This window comes from Mus musculus, chromosome 9 (genome assembly GCF_000001635.26).
Source record: "Mus musculus strain C57BL/6J chromosome 9, GRCm38.p6 C57BL/6J".
NCBI lineage: Eukaryota > Metazoa > Chordata > Mammalia > Rodentia > Muridae > Mus > Mus musculus.
Window position 1 is genome coordinate 58,872,140 of NC_000075.6, and position 25,394 is coordinate 58,897,533.

At 43.2% G+C, this 25,394-nt stretch overlaps 1 protein-coding gene across 10 annotated transcripts in view; it reads right to left on the minus strand.

Moving 5' to 3' along the window:
• Positions 1-2,539: 2,539 nt before the first annotated feature.
• The window catches only part of Neo1 (neogenin), a 161,936-nt gene continuing 139,081 nt past the window's right edge, over positions 2,540-25,394 (minus strand). For 5 of the 10 annotated variants that reach the window (XM_030244107.1, XM_006510845.4, XM_006510844.4 and 2 more), the window contains 7 exons: positions 21,736-21,883; positions 16,843-17,081; positions 16,262-16,354; positions 12,331-12,489; positions 8,453-8,716; positions 5,889-6,025; positions 2,695-5,218 (listed from right to left, as the gene is read on the minus strand). In XM_030244107.1, coding sequence (XP_030099967.1) covers positions 5,135-5,218; positions 5,889-6,025; positions 8,453-8,716; positions 12,331-12,489; positions 16,262-16,354; positions 16,843-17,081; positions 21,736-21,883 — 1,124 coding nt within the window. In that variant the 3' untranslated portion in view covers positions 2,695-5,134. Of the gene's footprint in view, positions 5,219-5,888; positions 6,026-8,452; positions 8,717-12,330; positions 12,490-16,261; positions 16,355-16,842; positions 17,082-21,735; positions 21,884-25,394 lie in introns of all 10 variants that reach the window. The other 5 variants (XM_006510847.4, XM_030244108.1, XM_006510846.4 and 2 more) reach the window with 2 other exon arrangements.

The following is a 25,394-nucleotide window of genomic DNA, read 5'->3' on the forward strand; positions in this document are numbered from 1 at the left end:
TAGCGGGGGCAAGCATCTAGCAACCAGGTGACAGGAGTCTGCTCCAGGACCCTGAGAACGTGTACAATGGGGCCCAGGACCTCTTAGGATTTGGACACTGCTGCCTATGGCCCAACTGTAGTGAAAGTCTTGCACCTCTCCTTGATACCATGGATTTCTTAGCTTCAGACTCTTAAGGTCTTGCTTCCAGAGAGCCCACCCACATTAGGCCAAGCTTTTGATGCTCGTCTCCTTGTCTAGAGGCTCTGCTCTGTTTGGGCAGTGCCTTGTGCCCAGAGCAGCTGTCACTGCAGACTTTGGAAGAGACCTACTTCATACAAGGTTAGACAGCATTAGGACACGCTGCAGAGCCACTCACTTTAAGAAGCTCTTTTGGATGCCTCAAGCCATTTTCTCTTGATTTCCCCTTGGGAACACTTCTCCCACTCTCTTATTTTTTTTTAAAACATATTTCTATTTTTAAAAAAGATTTATTTATTTATTTTATGTATATGAGTACACCATTGCTCTTTTCTGACACCAGAAGGCGGCATCAGATCCCATTACAGATGGTTGTGAGCTACCATGTGGTTGCTGGGAATTCTGGAAGAACAGTTGGTGTTCTTAACCATTGAGCCATCTCTCCAGCCCCTACCCCAATCTTCTTAAAGGTACAACTTTCCAGGCCCACCCTACTCATAATTAAGGAAATTTCAAATTACCCTTTCTCTGAAATGCAGCAACTGCTCAGCTCTTATCTTTGGGTAAAGGACATCTTAACATCAACAACAAACACTAAGCTTAGGGGTTATGGTAAGTTTAAATAGTGTATTATTCCAATATTACATAGCACAAGGAGTCTAAAGTATTATTTATATTCCTGTTGACTTTAACTGTTGACTTGATATGGCCTAGAGTCATCTGAGAGGAGAGCTTCCACGGAGGAGTAACTACCTCGATCAGAGTGGCCAGTGGGCAGGTCTATGGCAGACTGCTATATTAACTGATGTAGGAAGGCCCAGGTAACTGCACATGGTACCATCTGTAGGTCCGTGGTCCTGAACTGTGTAAGTAAAAAGCTGAGTGTAAGCTGGCCTGTGAGGTAGCCAACAAGAGGCATCTTTCATCTCTCTTTACTCCTCTGGAGGCGAAGTGATTCCTTGCTTGGAGATAATGCTGTGATCCACCAAGTAGAGCAGCTTAGACTTCTCTCGTGGACTGTGACAGGAATTGTAAGCCCAATACATCCTTCTCTTCCCTAAGCTGCCTTTTGTCCGTTTTTATTACAGCAGAATGAACTAGAGTACTTCCCTTCAATTAATCTCTCATACATCTTCCCCCAGTACCCTAAGATTTCTTTTCATTGGCAGCCAGAAACCCAAGGTCACTAGCATAGCACTTGCTGGAATCTTTTGTGTGGCCAGGGGTGGCTCCTCTTAGCTCCTGCTTATTCACATGGCCTTAGCTAACCATTTGGTGGCTTATTTGATGCTCTCTAGTCTTTCCAGACGGTGCTACCTACCCCTGGCAGGAGGGAGGAGATGACTGACTGGGGCCAGAGGAGGTTTTCTTTCCCTGCAGAGCTTTGTCCATGTTGTTCAACTTGGAGCCAGTCTTGAGGTAAATTTCCTTTTAGTTCTCAGAACCAAGGTAGTAGTTGTGGCATGAGCATGATTTCTAAGGACTCTGCGAGGCAGGCAGCTCTCTTTCAAGTGTACTTCAGGACTCCAAAGGGGCCCAGGTATCATAACTCTAAGGACCAACCAATCAACTTGAGGTGTCTGCAAGGTAGGGAGGGGCTAATGGAAGAAGCCTCCTAGTAGGCCCTAGACCTTATCTTTAGGGCTATCTGTCCACTCATCCAAGAGGCAGGCATCTGCTACCGTCAGTCAGAAACTGCGTATACCTGGAGGCAGTCAGAGAGCAACATGAAAAGAAATTCTTGTCTGTATTGAGACCACATGCCTGTAGAACGACTTACAGAGCCATCATTGGAAAGTGTGCCAACAGTGCCACCTAGGGATGCAGAGGGGATAGCTCGGATGATCGATGTGGCCGGAAAGGGATCCAATCTCAAGAGCAGCTTTTCCAGGCTGCAGTAGCAGTGTATCTGGTACCTATTTGTCTGTCTGGATGCTGAGGTAAGGGCAGGCAAGCATTCCTGGAGCTTTGGAGACTCGGACTATCCTGAGGACAATCGAGCACCACTAACAGGGATGGTGGGCTCTATCCAGGTTTCTAAGTACAGGCTGTCAGCAGAGCAGATGGACACAAGGACGGAGGGACACTGCACTCTTGATCTAGCACTAGCTCTGTCACAGGCTAAGAGATGGAAGGGGGCCTGTGGCTGCAGAGGTCATCACTATTCTAGGCATGGGAAACCGAAAGATCTTAACAGTGGAGCTCAGCCTCTCCAGCATAGGAGAGCCACCTCAGCACGATGCTGTGCAACTCAGGGTGGTTCTGTGCTAGGCGCCATTTGCCACTCCTTGGGCTTCCCCACCCCCTCCTTCCTTCCCCTAGAGGTAACAGTGGGATATGGACAGGAAGAAGACACATCTTTGGGGCTGGCAGTCAGACATTTCTTTTATTACCTCTGCCCAGATTGCCATTCTAAATCCTGCTTTATAGCAGTGAGAGCCACAGAGAAGTCATCGGAAGCTGGAAGTAGGAGCCCCTGAACTTTTAAGGGAAAGAACTTTTTGACCAGACCAGTTTGATTGGATTAAAAAAGTGTATTGGACTTCCAATACAAAATAAAAACATGAAATTGTTTTTAAAAAGCCATAGAGTTTTACAGCATCAACTACAGAAAAGGCCAAACAAGTGTGTACAGAACTCAGTCCCAGCAGCCCTTCGGACCCCTCAAGCAGGTAGCGAGGCGACATACACGTTTGCTCCACACCCACTGGAAGGAAGCTGCTAGGCCCCAGCTCAACTAGGACACGACAAGACACACAATGGTTTAGTTTCCAGAGTCACAGGAAAATATAAGACATATTAAATTGTGAAATGGTGTAATACAGAATAGCTTTGCATTTTCTGAATTTAAAAAATTTCCCCAACTTTTAAGTTACTTTATTTAAAAATACATCCCTTCCCGCCCCATGGAAATTCTGTGGCAGTATCCAGGTACCAAGGCCCTGAGGTAACACAAGTGCTGGGGTTCATGGGAAGGAGTGCTCTAATTACATAGCATGCTCTGTGGGCAAAGGCTAGACAGTTTCTGAGGAATCTAGCCTCCAGGAGGCCAGAACGCTCTGACAGCTTTTTGTAGAACAGTCAAAGCACACCGGGTGTCCCAGAACCCTGCCTGGTGCCGTCATGTGACCAGCTAGAAGAGCAACAGGAGTTAGATCATTGCATTTTCATATCCCCCGCCCGCAATCATACAAAGAGCTCATCTTGTTGAAAGTAAAAAAAGGGTTAAGACCTCAAAGGGGTAAAATCACCCATGTTCAAGGACAGGTAGGCTAGGCTAGCCACTGGTGGTCTGAGTAGTCTCACTGGCTAAGGAGCCCAAGCCCGACTGACTTTCTATACTGTCTTCCAGGGATCTATTGGAGAACATGAGGCCTGAGGGTTAGTCTTATACTTTTCATTATACATTAACAACAACAACAAAGCCAACCAAATACACACCTCAGCTTACCTCTTTAACACTCTGCAACGTCTTCTGCGTGTGGCTGAACCCTCAGCACACCTGGAATCTCCTGCTGCCTCATTCTAACTGGGGTTTGGCTGAGCTGCTGGGATAGATGAAGGCACCTGCTTCTGCTGACCCTCTTTCCACTATCTCTGTCCTCTGCTCCTTGAAGAAACATGTGGGGAAGCGTCATGGGTGCCACCCCATCTTGGCTCTCACCCTGGTTGATGTTTTTCAGGAGAGCCTCTGCAATGCCACGAGAGCTGCCTGGCTGAGGACTGGTGCCCAGAGAAGCAGGCATCCTATTTGGAATAGGAAACCAAGATCCTGCCTTAGATTTTAACCTTCCAGAGAGAACCAATACTAGCAACACAAAGGGAGTCTCCACCCTGTGCTTTGTAGCTTCTCAGAGCACAGTCAGGCTCTGGTTCTACTTGGCATCTCTCAAGCAATTAAACATACATTGATAGAGACCTCAGTGTGGACACTCCAAAGAGGAAATGACCAAGATACCAGGGCAGCTAAATCACCAAAGTCATCCACTGTACAAGAATTTATAACCAGATCCAAACAAAACTCCAGTTGCTATGCAGTGACACGAAGATGGAAATGCCAGGAAAGGACACTAAAGATGCTGCTTTCATTCTCGGCAGGCTTCTGGAACAAAGTACATTGACAGAAACATTCACAGGGCCTCAGCAGCCCCTCCATTTCCTATTCCCAATCCCCAATCCCACCCCAATACTGAATCTGCACAGAAAGCAACAAACAAGTCTTTTCAATGTTACATTTCATTCAAATAGATCTGTAATCTCACAGTGATGAGAGGAGAAAGTCAGGCCTTTAATAATTATAATAAAAAAATAATAAAAAAGCTTACAAACAGCAATGCAACATGTCCTCCCCTCAAAGTGATGGATTAACAGCTGGCAGAGGATGCAATGTCTCAGAATTAAGAATAAAAATGAAACCCACAACAAGCCAATGCCTGTCAGTGGTGTCAAACAACCTCACTGTTGATGACTTTCCGTAAGTAACTGGAACCACAGTCAAGTGTCAACTGCTTGAGAGAACATCACAGACTCCCTTGGCTTCTGATAGTGTTTTAAGGTAAAATAAAATAGGACACAAAATTGTACATAAATGCCAATGTCTACACTCCATAAAAGTGATGCAGTTGCAGCACAAAGACACAAGCCACTGACCACAAAGCAAAAGGCAGGTCGTACTTCTTGCCTCTTCCCTGGACACAAAATTTTGGCCCATAGTGCCCAGTCCTGCAGGCTCTCAGCAGGCAAAGGGAAGCTGCCTCCACACAAGTGTAATCCAGGCTGACCAGGAGAAGGCAGGTGGCTGTGCCTGGAGCCAACCCCACATGGAGGCACTGGCTGGTTTGCTGGCTCCTGCTCTCAAGTGCTGTCCTCTCGTACTCTGTACAATTCCTTGTTTTCAAGGTTAAGTTCCGAGACTTGTAGACTCAGGCTTGGAGTCATGTCCAGGCGAAGGTCATCAGGCTGTTGTGATGGCATTTAGGTCCTTCATTAGTCCTTCCAGGTGGGCCATCTCTTTGGTCAGCTCATCTGGTTCATAGCTCTACAGAAGGAAGAACACCATTACTGGGAATGATCTGAAGAGCTGTCCAGAGCTCCAAGTAGCCTGGCCAAAACTGCCCTGGGACGCTGGCCTACAGAAACCAGGTGGACTCCATAAAAACAGAAGCAGCGGACATACTCAAGGCCATTAATAAAGACAGCATTTCTTCACAATACACAATGCCTTTCTCCTGACTTACACATACTCCTCAGCTCACAATGACCTCACAAGGCAGAGAGGCTCTGTTGCTTCCTCTTCTAGATCTCTGTCAGAGCAATATAATGTGTGTACCCAGCATCTCTGGGCTTAAGCTTTCTCTTTAGAGAACCCAGTATCTGGAAATGCAGACATTGAATACTGGAATTTGAAAACAATCTTAGGCACCTTCTCTTCCAGGAACAGAAATGAGAGGAAGGATATATATATATAACTTTGATGGGATGATAAAGCACTGTAAGACTTATCAGAGTAGGTCTGATATCAAACCAAACCCATAGTACATTCCCACAGGATATGGGGATGCTCCAAGGACACCTGTTTGATGAGTGATTAAATCTGCTTTATATCTATGGTGGCAAAGACCTCAGTGTACACAAATGTACAATCAGCTAATAGCATGCAAGCAACTCCCTAGGACATCCTGGCCAAGCCGAGGGCCCCAGGAACTTACACTCTCGGAGTCTTCCAGCATCCTGGTGGTCTCCTGTACTTCAGGGGCACTCGGAACAACCACTGGCATAGGAGGCCGGCTCCTTCCTAACGTCCCGATGGAGGCTGTTTTCACTGAGTGAATGTGATGGTTCAGAGCTGAGGGGCAAAGGGCATTGTTAGGTTGTGGCTAAGGTTGATCCCTTAGACCTCAGCAGTCCACCAGGGGTGGAAGCTGTTTCAATGTGAGGGATGCTTGTAGGCTCAGACAGGGATCTGCTCTGAAAAGTTATCAGAGCAAGATGGAAGGAAGAAGGCAAGAGGGCAACCACGAGGCCAGAGAAACACTCCACTGCCTTTAGAAAACTAGTATTTTCTCCCAATGGTTCTCAAAGTATGGTGAGCCACAGACTACTCATAAATACCTGGGAGTAAAAGCTCATTCATTGTGACACTTAAGGAACACATGCCTTTTTTTTACTAGGTTTTATTTGTATTGAGGGTACACAGCAACATGGGCAAGACTGTTAGGAGCCTTAGCAATGAAGACAGCAGCAATAAGCTGTGAACTTAACTAGGGTCATGCTTTTATATTTTAACAAGCTAGTATATTACCCTTAATGAAGCAATAAGAAATTGTTTTATTAAATCTTAACTCTCAAAATTACATGTGTTTAACAAAATGCAAATGTTTCTGCTATATACCACACACAGAACCATCTTCAAGAAGGGGACCGTGATAGACTCACTTGCCAGTTGAGGTTTTATCATGTAACAACAAAACTTTTAATTCAAAGATGATTGACACATGGGTCATTCAGACATTTATTTTCCTCCTTCCTTCCTTCCTTCCTTCCTTCCTAGCTTTATTTATTATTATGTCTAAGTACACTGTAGCTGTCTTCAGACACACCAGAAGAGGGCACTGGATCTCATTACAAATGGTTGTGAGCCACCATGTGGTTGCTGGGATTTGAACTCAGGACCTTTGGAGGAACAGTCAGTGCTCTTAACCACTGAGCCATCTCTCTAGCCCCAGATATTTTCTAGAAATAGAAAGAATGAGCTATGAACTTAAGGAAAATATGACAGATACTGCCAATATTAAAATCAAAGTTTTTGTGAAAATTACCATTTTGAAAGACTTGTTTCTGTTATCTGACTGTGAAAGCTTCTTACAATGAATGTGTGAATATTTGGAGGATTTTTAAAAGTTATTGAACCAATATCTTCCAAATGTCCAACGTGTGTTTTAGTGTTACACATCCAAAGCGCAAGCTAAATCTAATGCAACCTAGTGGACCAGACTGTGCAGAGTCCGCAGACAGACAGAGATGCTGCACTATAAATCAGTCTTGGAGAAGCTACAACTTGTTGAATTTTTCCATTGTATCAAAAAGAATACCCAGACTAGGCTCGGTGGCATGTATCGGAAATCCCAACAATGAGACGGAAGGACTAAGAACTCTAGACCGGTGTGGGCAGTACAGAAGCCCCCTTTTTCCAAAAACGAAAGCTCCTAAATATCTAAAAGGTTATGAAAGTACACTGCCATTTGCCAAGTATGTATCTGTGAGGGCAGAGTTTTAACAACCAAAACAACTTATTACAGTAGACTGAGTGTGGGACACTTACAAGGTAAGAGAAACTTAGTGATAACTGTTCACCAAAAAAATAATGTGCTAATTATCTTTTAAATTAATTAAAATTTAAAAAACTTTCTTGTATTAATTACTAATATGATAAGTACTGACATACTCCATACACAGAAACAAGATTGTTTTGGGATTTTAGATTAGTCCATCCATTCTCAGCCTTGGCAGTGGTCCTGATCCGTGTGTCTTTAGACTAGCACTGATTGCTGAAGAGGCTTTGAGAGACTGAAAAAATTTGAGAACCACAGACTTATTCTGAAACAAACCATAATAAGCAGTGGCCAGAGTCCCTTGCTGAGCTGTGAAGTACAGCAAATGAGTGCTCACTATCTTGAGACTCCTGGTTTTCAGACCTGGCCTCCCTGGCCCTTGTTTAGCCTGAAGAGTCTTTTAGAGTGAGGTGATTCCAGGGGCCTAGATGGACCAGCTCTGTTGTCCAAACCTATGTCACTGGATTTTAATACCAGGGATCCCACACAGAAATCACAGTTCAAAAGTTCAGCCCCTGCTCACCACTACATTATGCTATGGCTTGTATGTTTTCCCCACAAAGGGGACAATGACACAGAGCTTCTCTAAGTTGCTATGAAAACTTTGGAGGATATTGCTTTTTCTTTAAAAAGTAAAGGGGAGGGGCAAGTGGTGGTAGCACACACCTTTAATCCTAGCACTCAGGAGGCTGACTAGTCTACAGAGCAAATTCCAAGACAGACAGGTCTACACAGAGAAACTCAGTTTAAAAAAAGAGAGAGAAGTAGGAGCAGGAGGAGGAAAAAGAAGAGGAAAGAAGGAGGAAGAAGAAAGAAGAAAAGAAAAAAGGAAAGAAAAAAGGGATGTGAGAGTGGTATCGGAGGGTGAGTGGTAAAGACCTCTATCCCAAAGCTGGGTCGAAGCCAGCGGCCCCTCGGTCGATGCTGCTCCTCTCACTCACCTTGCTGGGACAGTAATGGTGTGCTTGGCAGTGCAGGATCATAGAGAGGAGGTCCTGGGGGTGGGATTGCTGGCACAGCGAAGCTCTTCAGAGGGTGGGAAGGGCGGACATGGGCTGTGGGAAGACTCTGGCCTGAGTCTTCCTCTTGGGAGCTGGCCAAGTAAGAGGAGCTAGTAGCACCCTCAGGGTCCTGATGGTCAGTGCAGCACGTCTGAGACGAGGACGCTGGCATGGTGTCCGTGCTGGGGGTATTTCGAACAGATTCTATAGCAGGAAAGCTTAAATGTTAGTATTTCTTTACCATTAAAATATGCAGTTGTGGCTACTTCCAGGGGTTCCCTAAGCCTGTTCAATAAGCACTTTAGCAGATCAGTTCTAAGTCCAGAGACACACGGATCAGGACGACAGCCAAGGCTAAGAATGGATGGGCTAATCTAAGAATCTATAAACAATCTTGTTTCAACCGACAGTTTCAATTTTTTTCTCTAGTTACATACTTAGGTAGTTGTAAGTTCATAGATTTAAAATACTTACTATGGAGTCTTTATGAAGGTTCTGAAGACTAGTATATACAATTTTTCAAATTTCACTCACTGATTGGTAGTCTTAGAAACTGACCATTCACAGACAACCATGTCTAGTAATACAGGCTGGATAATACCCACCAGAAATTGGCTCTGTCAGCAAGGCTTGTGCAGGTGAGGCCAATGCTCAGGTACTAGATGGCCATCACCAATGTGAATGGCTTTGACCTCATGACAATAAAGCCTCACATAGTCTAGGGGTCTGTATACAGCTGAAGACTGTGTCAAATGAATGCTGTTTTTATCCAGAGGCACAGGGAAGGGTTAGCCTGGAGAACAAGGCAAGTTTCAGAAAATACATCTTCTGAGGGCAGCACAGTGGGGCTGGAAAAGCACACTGGAGTTAGCCAGTCCTATATTTTACTTTGATAATACTAGATGAGTGAATCTGGCAAAGTCACTAGATCTCTGAGCCTTTAATTTCTTCATCTATAAAACATGGAGACACACATAATTCATTATGTATAAAGTATATATGTATGTATGTATATATACATATATATGAATGTGTATGTATATGTATATATATACATGTACATACACATATGAATGAAGAGCTTGAACATAGTCCCTGTACAACAGAGAGGTTCTCTTTGTAGACACTGGGTACTTATTCTATGCTAAGCATTTTACATTTATTTCTCAGAGTAACTCAGGAAGCACTGGGAGGGTAAATAAGCAAGTCGCCCACAGACAGGCACCGAGTTTGAATCCCTGCACTGATTCCCAGGCTCAGGTTCTGAAGCCCCACAGATTTCCTGCCTTTCTGCACCTGATGCTTGTCTCCCCCTGCAAAGCAGAAGCAGCAATGTCAGAGACTGAGAAAGATTTTCATACAGTGTGAACAGGAGAGACCTGTTCTCACCCAGAAAGGAGACACGGAAAGCAGCTTGGGCAACAGGCTGTAACAGGTAGTTTGAAGGCTTATTTTGACTGTTTTGAGTTCTCAGCCTTAAGAGAAACACATAAACTATCTAAACTATCTGCAGGAATCTAACCTACTTCCCTGCCTTTGTGAAAAAGCAATCCATCTGCTCCCTTGGGCTCTCAGTAGACAGAATAGACCGCACTTTAACTTAAAAGGTGCTGGGTCCCACGGATGAGGATAAATGTACGTGGGCTAGAACAATCTCTCCAGGTTCAGACACCTTTCATCCTCTAAAGGCCATGCTGGGGGTGCCACTTCTCAGCTTGCTCAAGCCAGCCATCACTGTGCCTGGGGAGCTGCCGGGAACCATCTGCGATCCAGGCCCAGGTAGAAGCTGGCTAGGAAGGGAAATAAGAGGCCATGAGAAAGAAATAGGTCTAAGTCCTGACATATCACCTGATAACAGCTAATATGGCAGATCAACTCTGTACAACAGCCTAACTGCCTCAACTGTGTTTTACAAAGAGATGGCAGGAAAGTAAGCAAGGAACACTCTATTGCTTGCATATGTCACGGCCCTAGCCACTGCCACAGACTAGGTTTGCCTTGTATACTCCAGAGAGCACCAGAACACTGCATTCTCCAAGGAAGATGTTCCTCAACCTTGTACACTAATCCCTAACTAAAAGACTAGGCTCAGACTAAAATGTCTGCTTTGGTGAGGGGATTAATCCCTTACCTTTCAGAGTTGTTTAAAATACAAACTTCAGAATGGTCAAACAGAAAGTGCTCTTCTCATGGCAAGCAATGGTAAATGCCCCTAGGGCAGAGACTACTTGGCCAGGCTCCAGTTCTGCACAGCCTCCACACCCAAGGCTATGAAAATAGCAGTCTAAGCCCTAACGATATAAAGACTTGGGGAAATACAAAGCAGGGGAACTTGGATTACTTCTAGATACTGGCTCTGCTTTTCAAATAGATCTCTAGTGCATCTATCACACTATCCTCTCTGGGCATCAAAGCAAGAACTGTTAGTAAAGTAACCTCTCCCCTTTCTCCCTTTCTGTCTCAGCACACACAAAAGAGAACTTTACCAACAATAGTAGACTACCTGGCTGAATGCTCAGTGGGAACTTCTAGTCTTCTCTCCAACTCCCAAGCCTCTCCCAGCCCAGGGCAAAGGAGGACAGGGATAGTCCAACTAGGAGAACTTTCCACACACTCACACACGACCTTATGTGAGGATTGTGTGGGATGGATCCCTTAGTCTTCAACATGGTAAGTGTGGCGGGACACAAAACTATCTTCCTAAGAGCAGGGCTGGACTGAAAAGCTGTATTCTGGTACTTGCTGTTCTATGAGTTCATGTCTACAGCAAACTTTGGTTCCCATGTATCTGGCTGGAATAATGATCTCTTCCTAAATGTAGATCTGAAACCTAAATTTGGGAGGAAATTGTGGGAAGGCGAAATTTAGGTGTGGGTTCAAGCAGCATCACCAAGCCAGGTAACAGTATTGGCAGTGTGCAGCGCTAAGAGGTATCAGACAACCTTTTAGACTCTCACATTCATTTGGTATTCTGGGCATATTAATGACTGATCAAAGCTTGAGGACAGGGAGATGCTAGTAGTGGGGACTCAAACTTCTAAATATTAAAATTACAGGCTTTTTTAAAAAAAATGGAGCTCACTAGAATTTTCCTCATTTCTCAGAACTGCCAACATTTGGTTTTTACCAGTAATAAATACTAGGACTTGCAGCTTAAAACTAGGAGATTTAAATGAACTTGTAGTCAGTGGGCAGCAGCAGTCTGTTCCTTCTGCTGTCTCATCTTCCTTCTTTTCTCCTTAAAACTGTATGATGAAGCCATGATTTCCAAATGAGGACATGTTTGTCTGGCAAAGCATTTACCACACACTGAATACCGCTATGCCACTTTCCTATGTTTTAGAGCTGTCTCCGCTCCCCTAAGGTGGCTCGGATGCCTTTTGGATGCTGTCCTTACTCTGGTCCACAGGGCAGTAACCTGCACCTACCATGACTGTCCAACACTTCAGTGACTGAGACAAAGGCAACAACTGGTTTCGATAAGCCACTCTGAATAAACTTCCCTTTCAATTTGTAAAATAAAAAAGGGGGGGGGTTTAAAAAAGGTAACAAAGTTAAGGTGTGAGGCTTATAGGAAGAACAGAAGCTTATGCAATTCAAGTTATTGCTGCTTTTTACTAAAATGGCACCTTGCACTGAATACTTAAACTCAGGGAGAAAAGTGCAGTAGGTTAAAAAAAAAACAAATTTGAATCCATCACAGAAATGTCAGGATAAACAAGAAACACTGAAGACTTGTAAATAGGCAAGTCCTTCCCCATTCCACTTGCCAACTCCGGGGATGCTTTCACCGTCTGGGCTTGAGCCTCATCTCTCACCTGTGGAATTGGCCCTGTCTGAAAGGGACATGGATGTGCCAATGGGCCATGGGCTGCTTGGGTGGTAGAGATGACTGCGGGCTGGAGAAGCGAGGCTGCTGGAGTGGAAATGATGGTGAGGGTTATCGAGGGAATGGATGGGATGGGCACTAATCACAGCTGTGGATGAACACAAGACAGAGAGATGCTTAACATGCTTGCACAGACACATACCAGTCACCCCGCCCACCTCCCACTAGCCCAACCTTTAGCTTTTTGGTGGCAGGTGGCTGGATAATCAGCCATCAATTTTATGTTTGACTTAACAAATGGACACACTTCTAGGCATATTCTACATCTATACATAATAAGAAAGTCTGAGGTATATATTCCATCAACAGTGGTAATTTTGGGGAATGGCAGTCATGATTAAGGGAGTCTTTTTCTTTGGCTTAACTGCATTTCTGAATTCTTCTATTAAAACACGAATCACATGAATATGTCATAAAATATAAATCTATAAGCAAATAATGTTTCTATTATTTTTTCTATCCAGCTAAAGGGCCATTAGTATGCCCCACTAAGGAAGATTAGATCGACTCCTTTGAGCATATGCTCAGTTGATGGATATTAATAAAGAGATAGCTGCTTAATCAGTTTTAATATCTTGAAAGGAATATAAATAAAAAATTAACGCTCATACTCCAATCTAGTAATAAAACTATCAATTACAGTACTACAGCACCATTTATTACTGTGTTCAGCCTGGGGGCTCAGCCACACCCACTAGCATTTTAAAAGTTTCCTTTTCCCTTTCCTGACTAAGGATTCAATTTAAATAAAGAACATAAACTTCTGTGTGGATCCCACATATAACTTCCTATGAAGCCTCTTTAATGAAGCTTCTTGCTTAACCTGAGATATAAACAGAAAACAAAACATTTTCATAGGTATTCCTTAGAATATGGAAGAACCATGTTTATGATCAAGATAACTAGCTGCACACTGCCCAACTAGGCAAACAAACAGGAACAGAGGGATCCCCCATCCCTTTTCTATGCTACACTTCCATAAGCTTTAGTAGTCACACTGAATCAGCTCTCTGGAGCCCATTAAACTATCTCCTGTGTGTGAGCTCTGCATAGATGTCTGTGGGGCAATCGCATTCCCCTGGGAAGAAGCCTCAGACGTGAGACGGCTGCCTTTCTTCTCCAGCTGCTTCCACGGACCACAAGCTCTAGCAGGTCCACGGGAGAAATTACAACTAGAAAAGTTGGCTGACAAGGTCATCAGTTGGCCTGGGGTCACCATCTCCCCCGGGGCAAAGTGAGATGCTTCAGAATCTGTATTTCCCAAAGTTTATGTTGGGGTGAAGTGGTTAAACTGAGCTTGACCCAGGAAGTGAAAACTGAAAGCATTCTGGGGTGAGAGAAAACCAGAATGGGCTTGGTTTTCTTTTAAAAGCTATTTCAACTGTTTCTAAATAAGTAAGTAAAAAGTGAATGTTTTGGTGTAGAGTGAAGTTAGCTGGATCTGATCTTGTGGGTCTGTGTAGGGTTCGGGTCTGACCTCACCCTGATACCAGCCCATCTAGCTTTGCCCAGCCTTTTCAGACCTAGGTATGTGGATGCCAGGTGCATGGCTCCAACTTCACTGCAGGACACAGAGCTAAGGAGTTCAAGCTGTACAAAAGGGCCACTAGGCAGGTTTCAAAAAGGATCTCTCAAAGCCCTGAATGTATCCAGGCACCTGGTTTCAGTGCTTTGAAAGAAAGATTCTAACACCTACCCAACTGTTTGGGCACGAATTACATAATACCTTGTATTCATACATATTCTTTCCACAGCCCAGCCCAGCCCAGCTCAGCCCAGCCCAGCCCAGCCAAGCAACCAACCAAACCAAAGCAAACCAACCAACCAACCAACCAACCAACCAACCAACCAACCCAACCAACCAACCAACCAACCAACCCAACCAACCAACCAAACCAAACAGCAGAGAAATGATTTTAACTAGAATTATATCTTCTTTCCTTGACATATTTAATAAATCTAGAAAGTGATCAATTTTCTAAGTCATAAAAGTAAGTCAGTTCAGGTAGGAACTGAGATCTTAGAACACAGAAATTACTATCTTCTTGTGAGTAAAAACAACCAAACCAAACCAAACCAAACCAAAAGTGAAATAGATTATTTTGTTCTTTTTTGTATTTTTTAAACTGGGGGTATTCACATAAAGAACCTATTAAAGTAGAGAAAATATGTCCCCACCCACTGTATGCTTCCAAGTTTAAGCCTTTCTTTCTGTTATGGGCATTAAGCTTAAGTTACTTTGTACAAAAAGTATTAATTTTAAAGAAACAGAGCCTTACTCTTTCAGAGCTGATCTACCTTTACAATCTGGTATCTTCCCTGACCGCACTGTGAGGCGTGTGTGAGTGAGGAAGACGCATGTGCATGCCTGGAGGTTCCACTGCAAGTGTGGAGGAGAGCTTTTCCAAGGAGAGGATTCCATGGCACCAGTTTCTGTGTAGAATGCCCAGAGCTCTTTTATCTCATCATTTGTTGGCAGAGACGCAGCTAAGCATTCTCTTAACTGCAAGACCCACAGTGGCAGCTAGTCTGAAAGGCCTATCTTGAAACAAAAGCAAGAGAAAGGACACAGTAGTCTGAAGATAATGACTTATCTCATTGCCTTTCTCCGCTTTGGAGACAGGGTCTGAGTGACAGCCCAGGCTGCCCTGGAACTGAGTTTTGACTCAGCCTCCTAAGTGCTGGGATTATAGGGATTTACCACCATGAGTGGCACTTTTTGATTTTTAAGAAAAGATTAATTTTACTATTTTAAGTTATGTGTGTGTTTGTATGTATGTTTGTGCATATGAGTGTGATGTTCATAGAGGCCAGAGGTGAAAGATGCCCCTGAGGTTGGAATTACAGGTGCCTGTGAGCTCCCTGAAATGAGTGGTGGGAACTGAACTTGGGTCTTCTGCTCTAACTACTGAGTTGTCTCTTCACCACACTCCTCTCTTGATTCTCAACAGTAACATTTAACTTATTTTTAATTTTGCTTATTACAAAAAGAGGTCTAGCAACGTATATGCTTGACAAAATGGAGCATGGGTCAATGGTGAAATGTTTTAAACCCCATGCTACAAATATGAAACAACTTAAAAAAGTCTACTAAGTTACAATCTCATAGATGCTTGTTAATCCTGACCATGTGCAGGATGCCTAAAGCATCTGTATGACGTTTGGAAAGCTCAATTGCAGTCTTTAAGAGATGCTTCCTGTCTCTCAGAGCACATACGTGCCTACTTCTGGAAGAGTACAGGAATTACTTTTTTTTTTTTTAATTATCATGTGTGCCACAGAGTGCAGGTGCCACTGTGCAGGTGTCAGAGGACAATCTTAGGAGTTGGTTTTTCCCTCACTACCTCATGGAGAAAGCAGAGAACCGGTTTAGGTTCTTATGCCTGCACATAAGAATCTCTAGAACCATCTTGCTAGCTGGTAAGTTAGCTTCTGAATCTACTTATTTATAATTTAAACATGTTACAAGAATATTTAATTTTTATTCTCATGTGTATGGATGTTTTGCTCAATGTATGTCTGTGCACAATGCATATGGCTGATATCTTTGGAGGCCAGAAGAGGGTGTCTGGGTCCCCTGAAACTGGAGTTACAGATAGTTGTAAGCCACCATGATGGCACTAGGAATTGAACCTCAGTCTTCTGGAAGAGTAGCCAGTGTTCTTAAGCACTGAGCAATCTCTCTAGCTCAAGAATAACATTTATTATGAAAAAAAATAATGGTTTGGTATTTTTTTCTGTAAAGTGTGGCAGTTGGTCTTTGACTTGGAATCAAGAGAAGTTAAAGATACACTCATAGATATTTTCCACCATGACACAGAAGACTGGTAGCACTTGAGGAAAGGGAAGTTTCTACTTACGCTGAGGTGGCTGAGAGTCAAAGGGCATCATCATTTTTGGTCTCATTCCCCTCCTTCCAGCCAGTGTAGACATGCTGTCCTCTGACTCATGCCCTGGATATAAAGTATGGAGGTTAGCAGCAAGCATATGCCCTAGACCTCCGAGCAGCCTTCACAGTAATACATTTCCACTGGAGGGTTTGGGATTCTCTAACAATGCACTAGGGCAAGGCATTTCCATTTACAGTATCATGGGAATTCCTGCTGAGATTCAAAGAGGATGGTATGATGGTATATACTGTACTTCAGTGTAGAAGCTTCTGCTATCATAAAGGTTCTGAATGCCATAGTGATAGCTGGAGTCCAACAAAAAGGACACAACCCAATGCACAAGCATGAGTTAGGTGGCACAAATGCTTGACTGAAGCCCACTGAGACTTAAAAAAATCTAGAAGGCTGTTCCTAAATGATCCATAACCTCTCCCCTTCTGTAACAGCTAGCTATTGTTCATCAAATGCTGAAAAAAAAAACAAGATATACATTTCTTTAAAACTAAACTAAATTAACAAATTCAGGCAACCTTACAAAGTGAAAATGGTACCTCTGTATGAATTCCGCCTTTGATGGATATTGCTATCCATGGAATTGTCCACTGGTGTGATATCTTGAGAGTTTCGAGGGATTGGAGTATCAGTCATGACAGGGTTAGGATCTGGAGACTTGTCAATAGGCTTCAACTCTAGTCTCTCGTGATGGATCCATAGGTCTGGAGGCTTCACATCTTTGCAATTGCCCTTGTACTTATGGGAGCCATTCACTGATTTGCACGCAGCTCGTTTCCTAGGCACAGAATTAAGAGTAGTTTTAAAAATGTACTCCCTTTGAATATATTTGTTAAAACACTGTGATTAAAATTGATTTTCTGCTGGGTGTGGTGGCACTAGCCTATAATCCCAACTACTTGGGAGGCAGAAGCAGAAAGATGAAATAGTCAAGATCTGCCTATGCTACAGAGTTAGTTCAAGGCCAGCCTATGCAACTTAGCAAGATTTACTCTTAAAATAAAAAGTCAAAAACGGCCCGTAGCTGAGTAGCAGTGTCTGTCTAGCATGTTGTGAGGGCCTAAATATAAGCCTCAATTAAAATAAAACTACTCCAACCCAAAGTAAAAGAGAAAGAAACCCTGCCCTTCGGAGAGAAGCTTTAAACAAAGGCAGAAATTCAAACCAGCGAGCAGCAGCAGCAGAACAACAGATCAGGGACAAAAGGCCTATCTCTGGAAAAAGTCAACGTGTTTTTGCTTTGTTCGTGTAGATACTATATGCCAGAGTATATGTGAATATTGCCTTTTTTATATTAAAAGATTGAGATAGCAATTAAAAATGAAACTTCAAAAGCAGAAGGTTCCTTTACAAGTTTCCACTAGATAAAGAAAGGACGACAAGAAGTAAAAATACAACAACAAGAACAGGTAAAAATCTGTGGCTGACAGGGAAAGGACAGAGCCATGCTCTAGGTAAGCCTCCGGGACTATCGGGTATGTGCAGTGGCAGCAGTGTCACTGTACTGTCATTTCTGCTGGCACTCATCCACTCACTTTCCCATTCAACAACCATATACACTAGGCACCTTGCTCCTGTCAGAGCCTCTGCTACACTGCTGTGCCCTCAGCACTTTTGGTCAAGTGACGAAAATGACACTAAACTATTTTTAAATGCTCTGAACTTACCAAAATGCCAAGTGTTAATCTTAATAGCTGGAGCTTAGATAGAGAGGAGAAATGCGCAGAACTGACTTTATGCTGAGACACAATGGGGACAGCACGTGTATTCCAGGTGGTAAAATCAGCTGTGTCAACGCCCTGCAGTGGAGCCGCAGCAGCCTCGTATACTGGAGGATGAGAGCATGAGCCATGAGGGGAGGCTGGGCAACGGCCGGGAAGGCAGGCAAGAACCAGGCCAGGAAGGGCTTTCACAGCAGCCGAGAGTGGGAACTTCCTACTCTCAGAGATGGGAAATCATTTAATGGTTTTAAGCAAGGGAGAAACAAGGTTGATCTGAGTTAAAACTTTATCCCTACCCTCTTGTAAAAATGGATTTGTGAGGCAGAGGACTGGAGGGAGTTCATCAAAGCTGGCCCATGACAGTGGAATGGAGGAGGCAAATTTGAAATGCATATTCAGGAGACAGAAATATAGGGCTTAGGGAGGGAATGAGCATAGACTGTGTGGGAGCAAAGAAAAAAAAAAAAGAAAGAAATGGTGAGGCCAAGGCTTCTGGCCCAGGCCACTTATTCACAGTGAGAAGAGTGGACTACAAAGTTTTACTGAAAATATTATGGATTGATTTGGACATGTGTGTATTAGTTACTTTTCTCTTTGCTATCTGACTGAAGCAATTTAAGAAAGGGTTTACTTTGGCTTACAGTTTGAGGGAATGCATTCCACCATGGCCAGAAGGCATGGAAGTAGGAGGTTGCTGGTCGCACTGAACCTGTAGTCAGGAAGTAGAATCACACAGGAAGAGGGACTGGGCCATACACCTAAAGGCTAACCCCACCCCAGGGAACTTCCTCCAACAGACCACTAACTGTGGACCAAGGGTTCACATGCAGGAGCCTACACAAGCGGGCATGCTTCATATCTAAGCTGTATGTCGAGTAAAGAGAAATGCGACAGGACGGGAAGGGCACGCATGCCTGATACGCAGAACAAAGAGGCCTGGCTGGAAATAGAAACAGAGTTTCTGGGAAGCACAGAGTAAATGAAACCACAGAGCTACATGAAACCACACGGAAGAGAATGGAGACTCGAGCCCTGAGGAATGTGTGATTCAATGAAAGCAACTGTGGTAAAATAGTTGGGACAGAAAGTACATTAGAAAAGACTAGAGCTTGAACATGCAATGAAGGAAAAAAAGACTTCAAGCTAGTGTAAACAAGTACAGTGGACCCTCATATCTGCGTTTCATAGTTTCAGCTTCAATCAACTTTAGACTGAAAATATACTGTTTTTAAATTTTACTGAATATGTCAACTTCTCCTTGTCATTATTCCTGAAGCAATACAGTATAAAAATCATTTGTATAGCAATTACTTGGTAGCCACATATGATTAATATGGGGATATTTTCAAAACTAAAATGGCTGTGCTGCCATTTGGTGATATGATCTTTCAGGGCCTCTGTTACACACGTGTTATCCCTGTATGTTGATTATTCCTAATCTGAAAACGTGAGAACCATTGGCCACAGTGGCACACTCCTATGATACCAGTTTTATTTACTTTGAATTTTAACTCCATCTAAAGCACTGTGGAACTCTTTGTCCTTTGTGTGTGTATATATTCACTTTGTTTTTTTTAGAAACTTTTAAAGATCCCAAGCATACTAATAATAGCTGTATGAGCAAGTACTAACAGATAAATAAATGAAGCACCAAACACAGAAACTTGGAGAAATGTTCTAAAAGAGCTGACTTTCAGGCTCTTAAGGAAACAGTTTTCCATAATCAAAACCAGAAGAGAGCCCCTCTTCTCTTAGAAAAGAGATGCAACCTAAACTATAGAAAGCTACTTGAGAACAGAGAGTTAAAACATCACATGACTTATCTGTCATAAAGTTATTCAAATAGCAGTTACAGGGTAGCTTATCACTTGCCCTTTGAAAACAAATACATTAGCTGGACATGGTGGCACATGTCTTTCTTTAATCCCAGCACCAGAGGCAGAGACAAGTGGATCTCTATGAGTTTGAAGCCAGCCTGGAATAGCAGGTTCCAGGCCAGTCAAGACTACATAGTGAGAGCCTCACTCATACACACACATATGCACGCACACACGTGCACACACATATAAAATACTTATATTAGGTTAATAGCTTTCTCCCACCTTCACTGGCACGCAGGCTGTTGTGAAATAGCCTGTGGTAAGGGTTCAGAAGCCGTTTCGCTCTCTGTGTACATATACAGATGTACTTTCTGCCTTTTGTGGTAAACTGCATAAGCAGAATTTTTTTCTTCATTCCACTAACTGTTCTATTTTTATCAGCTCAATGTTTTACTTCTCATTTTTTTCATGCATGCATGCGTGTGGGGGCTTATCCAGACATGTATGCAAGTGTGTATGGGGGTTCAGTGATTGACATCTGCTGTCTGCCTCTATTACTCTACACTGTGTCTTTTGAAACAGGTTCTATCACTAAGCCCTGAACTTTCTGACTGGTAAGGCAAGCTTGAGGGATCTGTCACTTCTATGGCACACTGCTGAGTTTGTTTTTTTTTTTTAAAGTAGGTACTGGGAATTCAGGTCCTCATGTTTGCATTATAAGCACTTTATTCATTGAACCATGTCTCTAGCCTTTACTTCTTAGTTCCTAAAACATTTTTTTTGTTGTTGTTATTGTTAAAAAACTAAAGATACATGGCTAGAGAGATGGCACAGAGGGAAGATGGCTTTTTCAGAGGACCTGAATTTACTTCCCAGTACCCCTGTGGCTTGGCTCACAAACACATATTAACTCTAGTTTCAGAGGGAATCGATGCCTCTGGCCTCTGTGGGCAGCTACAATCATGTGCATATACCTGCCTACATCATCATCATCACCACCATCACCATCACCACCACCACCACCACCACCACCACCACCACCACCACCACCACCACCACCATCAAAAACTAGGACACAAACATAAAGCTAGCCCAGATTGCCCTAGAGTCAGATCTCCAATGTCACTGTTTTTCTTTTTCATTTTTTTTCTATTCTTGTTTTATTAGAAAGTCTTTGCGGCAATAATACACATGTTACTGTGTGGTCTCCTATGACTGACAGTGCCTTCTTCTAGAATCTCTTCTGAGGATTTGTCCCACTTCCTAACCAGGTCTCCCTACTCAGAAATGTCTATGAAGATTCCTGCTTGTAGATGCAAACTTTTTGGCCTGAGACAGGGGAAGATGTTTTCAAACTTTTTATTTTTTAAAGATTGATTTTTATTTTTAATTCTGTGTACACTTCTGCAGAGATCAGAAGAAGGTATCAGATTCCCCTGAAGCTGTAGTTACAGGTAGCTATAAGCCATCCAAAGTAGGTTCTGGGAACAGAACTGTGTCCACTACAAAAGCTGTACATGTTCTTAACTGCTGAGCCACCTTCCTAGCCCCCTCAGTTTCAAACATTTTAAGGTTGAGGCCCAGAAAAGCCAGTGTTAAATTTCTTAGGGATTCATTTTCCTCCTTCTCCCATGGTTTCTTTTTCTCTTGCATCTTCAACTTGTGTTCAGTAGATGGCAGGAATATTTCAGCTCCATTAGAATCTTATGGGACTTGTCATAATATACAAGATCCCCAAGACAGTCCCCACGGTAGGAAGGGGGTATGACTGCATTTAAAGTGGCTTTTCCTGTACTTCATGTTTTTTTCAACTCTTTGCATCACTCTAAAAACAGAAGCAACATATAAGAAGAAACAAACAAAACCAGGGTTGCATGTTAGAGATCCTTACTTCTTCTGGTGAGAGGTGGTGCGCCGGGTACAAAAGACAGCAATGACCACAACCACCACGATAGTGATGACGCCAACAGAGACAATGATGACCAGCAGCATGTTGCTGTCCAGAGGGGAGGTGGGGCTCCCGTGAGGGCTGTTGCTGCCTGTGCAGGTAAAATGGTACAAATGTTAGTTAGTTAGTTAGGTGATTTAAAAAAAAAAATTCAATCAGCTCCATCAAACCTTTTCAAGGTATTTCAGGTGAATTTTCTTCATACCAGTTATCACAGTACTGCATAGAGTGCTACTCAAGGAAACTATTTCTAGATTATAAATTCCTGAGGCTATGACAGTCTGCCCTACATGCAGGGATTGGCATAGAAGTTTACTCAAAGAATAACATACAAAGAAACCTTCAAGTGTACTGATATTCTAGAACTGTCTAAGCACAAAGGCTCAGGTAGTGTTCTGTTTTTCTGGTGTCTTATAAGATGTACAAATTCATTTTTAAAAGTCCCACGTTGTACTGAGGAGACAGCTTGATAGGTAAGATGTTTTTGTCTTGCAAGCATAAGGACCCAGGTCCCATCCCCAGAACCCATTAAAGAAAAGCTTTGCATGGTTATATAAGTTTATAATCCCAGTGCTGGAGAAGCAAGGCAGGTGCAGCCCTGGTAGACAGAGCATTAGAGCTCAGAGGTCAGACAGCAAAGCCTACTTTGTGAGCTGCAAAGTCAGAGACCATGTCTTAAAAGGCGGACAGAACTTGGCGTCTGAACATACATACCCACAACCATCTACAATCACCATTTCTAAATCCTTTGGGATTTTTTTTTGGCTTTCAAAAATCATATTAAAATGTATAGCCATATATAAAGCAAAAATTTTTCCTTAACACGTAGGTGTCTGAGATTACAAAATTACTGTTTGAAAAAAATCTTTCCTCATAAGTATACAGATGATAGAGTCCATTTTCTTATTCAACTTCAGCAAGAAGTAGTTCTGTACATATGTCCTATTTTGACAATTATTTACTGAGTGGTTATTATGTGTCATATATTATTGTATGTATTCAAGATGCAACAGTGAATGCTGGGGGTGGGACTTGCCACACAAAACAAACAGGTAAGAAACTACTAGCTAAGAATGCTATGAAAAAAGAAAAGAAAAAGAAAAAAAAAGCGGGGGTACAATGCAGAGTGACTGTGTGGCTGACTTAGATAAGTAGGTGAAAAGCTTTTCTGAATCCAGTGTGGCTCTGTCTCAAGTATAAGGTCTCTTTCCACAATGCTGGAGAAGCAAGGCCTGAGCCTGCACTATATATCCCGAGACAGTAACTGAGAAGGTAAGCCATGCAGAAAACAGCTTGTAGTCCATCTGGACTCTAAATTCAACTTGTTTTCATGTGTTTAACTGTATCAAACAAAGTTTTAAAAAAAGAAACTTCTCCTCGAAATGGCTTTTGAGTTTAGAATTAGACAAGATCTCATCACAAAAAGGCCTGATGGAGGACACTCTAGCAGAGTGGTTTTCAACCTTCTTAGTCCTGTGACCCTTTATACAGTTCCTCACGTTAGTGAGCCCCAGACCACAAAGGCTCAGGGAACACTACACAAGGGAGTGTTTCTTGCCTGGCACTAGGATTTTTTTAGACTGTATGATGGCACATGCTGTAATACTGACACTTTGAAGACCAAAGCAGTAAGACTGCAGAAAATTGAGTCACACAGTGAGTTTCAGGCCCACACCTGGATTATAGATTGAGATTCTGTCTCAAAAACAACCAACCAGTCAACCAGAAACAACGTATTTAAGAAGTGAGATACTGTGGAAGGAACTGTTATCAAGAAAGAAAGGCATCAAACAGCTGGGCAGACTGCTCAGTGCTGTGACCTGAGTCTGAAGCCCGGCATCCACACACAAACCAGGCATGGTGGAGTCCATTATAACCTGAGTCTGAAGCCCTGCATCCACACACAAACCAGGCGTGGTGGAGTCCATTATAACCTGAGTCTGAAGCCCTGGCATCCACACACAAACCAGGCGTGGTGGAGTCCATTATAACCTGAGTCTGAAGCCCGGCATCCACACACAAACCAGGCATGGTGGAGTCCATTATAACCTGAGTCTGAAGCCCGGCATCCACACACAAACCAGGCGTGGTGGAGTCCATTATAACCTGAGTCTGAAGCCCTGCATCCACACACAAACCAGGCATGGTGGAGTCCATTATAACCTGAGTCTGAAGCCCTGCATCCACACACAAACCAGGCGTGGTGGAGTCCATTATAACCTGAGTCTGAAGCCCTGGCATCCACACACAAACCAGGCGTGGTGGAGTCCATTATAACCTGAGTCTGAAGCCCGGCATCCACACACAAACCAGGCGTGGTGGAGTCCATTATAACCTGAGTCTGAAGCCCGGCATCCACACACAAACCAGGCGTGGTGGAGTCCATTATAACCTGAGTCTGAAGCCCTGCATCCACACACAAACCAGGCGTGGTGGAGTCCATTATAACCTGAGTCTGAAGCCCTGCATCCACACACAAACCAGGCGTGGTGGAGTCCATTATAACCTGAGTCTGAAGCCCGGCATCCACACACAAACCAGGCGTGGTGGAGTCCATTATAACCTGAGTCTGAAGCCCTGCATCCACACACAAACCAGGCATGGTGGAGTCCATTATAACCTGGTGGCACAGAGACAGGCAGGTCCCAGGGCGTGCCAGCCAAACAGTAGAGCTAAAAAACAGAGTGCTAGGTTCCTAAACCAAACCTTTCTCTGTATGGCAATCCTTCCAACAACACTGGATTATCTGACCTCCCAACTTTGATTCTATGATTTTTACAGACATCTAAGTAGACTGCTAAATCTGAGGTTGATTTAGAATGGCTTAAGAGCTTATTCTTTTATATTTGGTTCAATCATTTTTATTCATTTCTAAGAAAAAGCTAAGCAGACAACTTAAAACTGTATACACTGACCTTCAATGAGATAACATTTTGATATTTAGGAAAGACTACAGTTACTAGAGCCAATAAAATTAACCATACTGTTAATCCAACATTGCTCTTAAGAGAAATGCTGGACTACTGGGCTAGATTCTTACAAGGTGGGACCCACATGGCAAACTGAAGGCTGGGGGAGCAGGGGTACGAGAACAAGCAGAAGAGAAAGTATTGTTCTGCATTCAACACAAATTAAGTTTCAGCATTCATCTGGATTTAACTTCTACGTATGAACTGGACAAAAGCTTTTTTTCTAGAACAGAGTTAAGAAGGGGCCACCAAAGGGGCTGTCAATATTCTTGTCTGAGATCATATTACATGCATCTCTTTATGTTTGACTGGACTACTGGGACAGCTTCTTTCTTTATCCTTCTGACTTCACACCTTCTTAGCTGTCAATCAATTCTTCACTGTTCTCAGACTAATAATAGCAGATACTGAAAAAATGGAAGTCTTGGTATATTAGTAGTGTCAGACATTTTACATATATAGGTTATAAAGCCCAGGTTTCTTAGCAATCTAAGTATGTGGGCTTTTGTCAAGCCAGCTCTAACCTCCTGTACACTTCTATTCCACCTGCAGGCAGTAGAGCTCTACAGTGAGCCGGTGCTGCTATGCCTTTGCATGTGCTCTTAGAGCTTCCTAGAATGTCTGATGCCCATC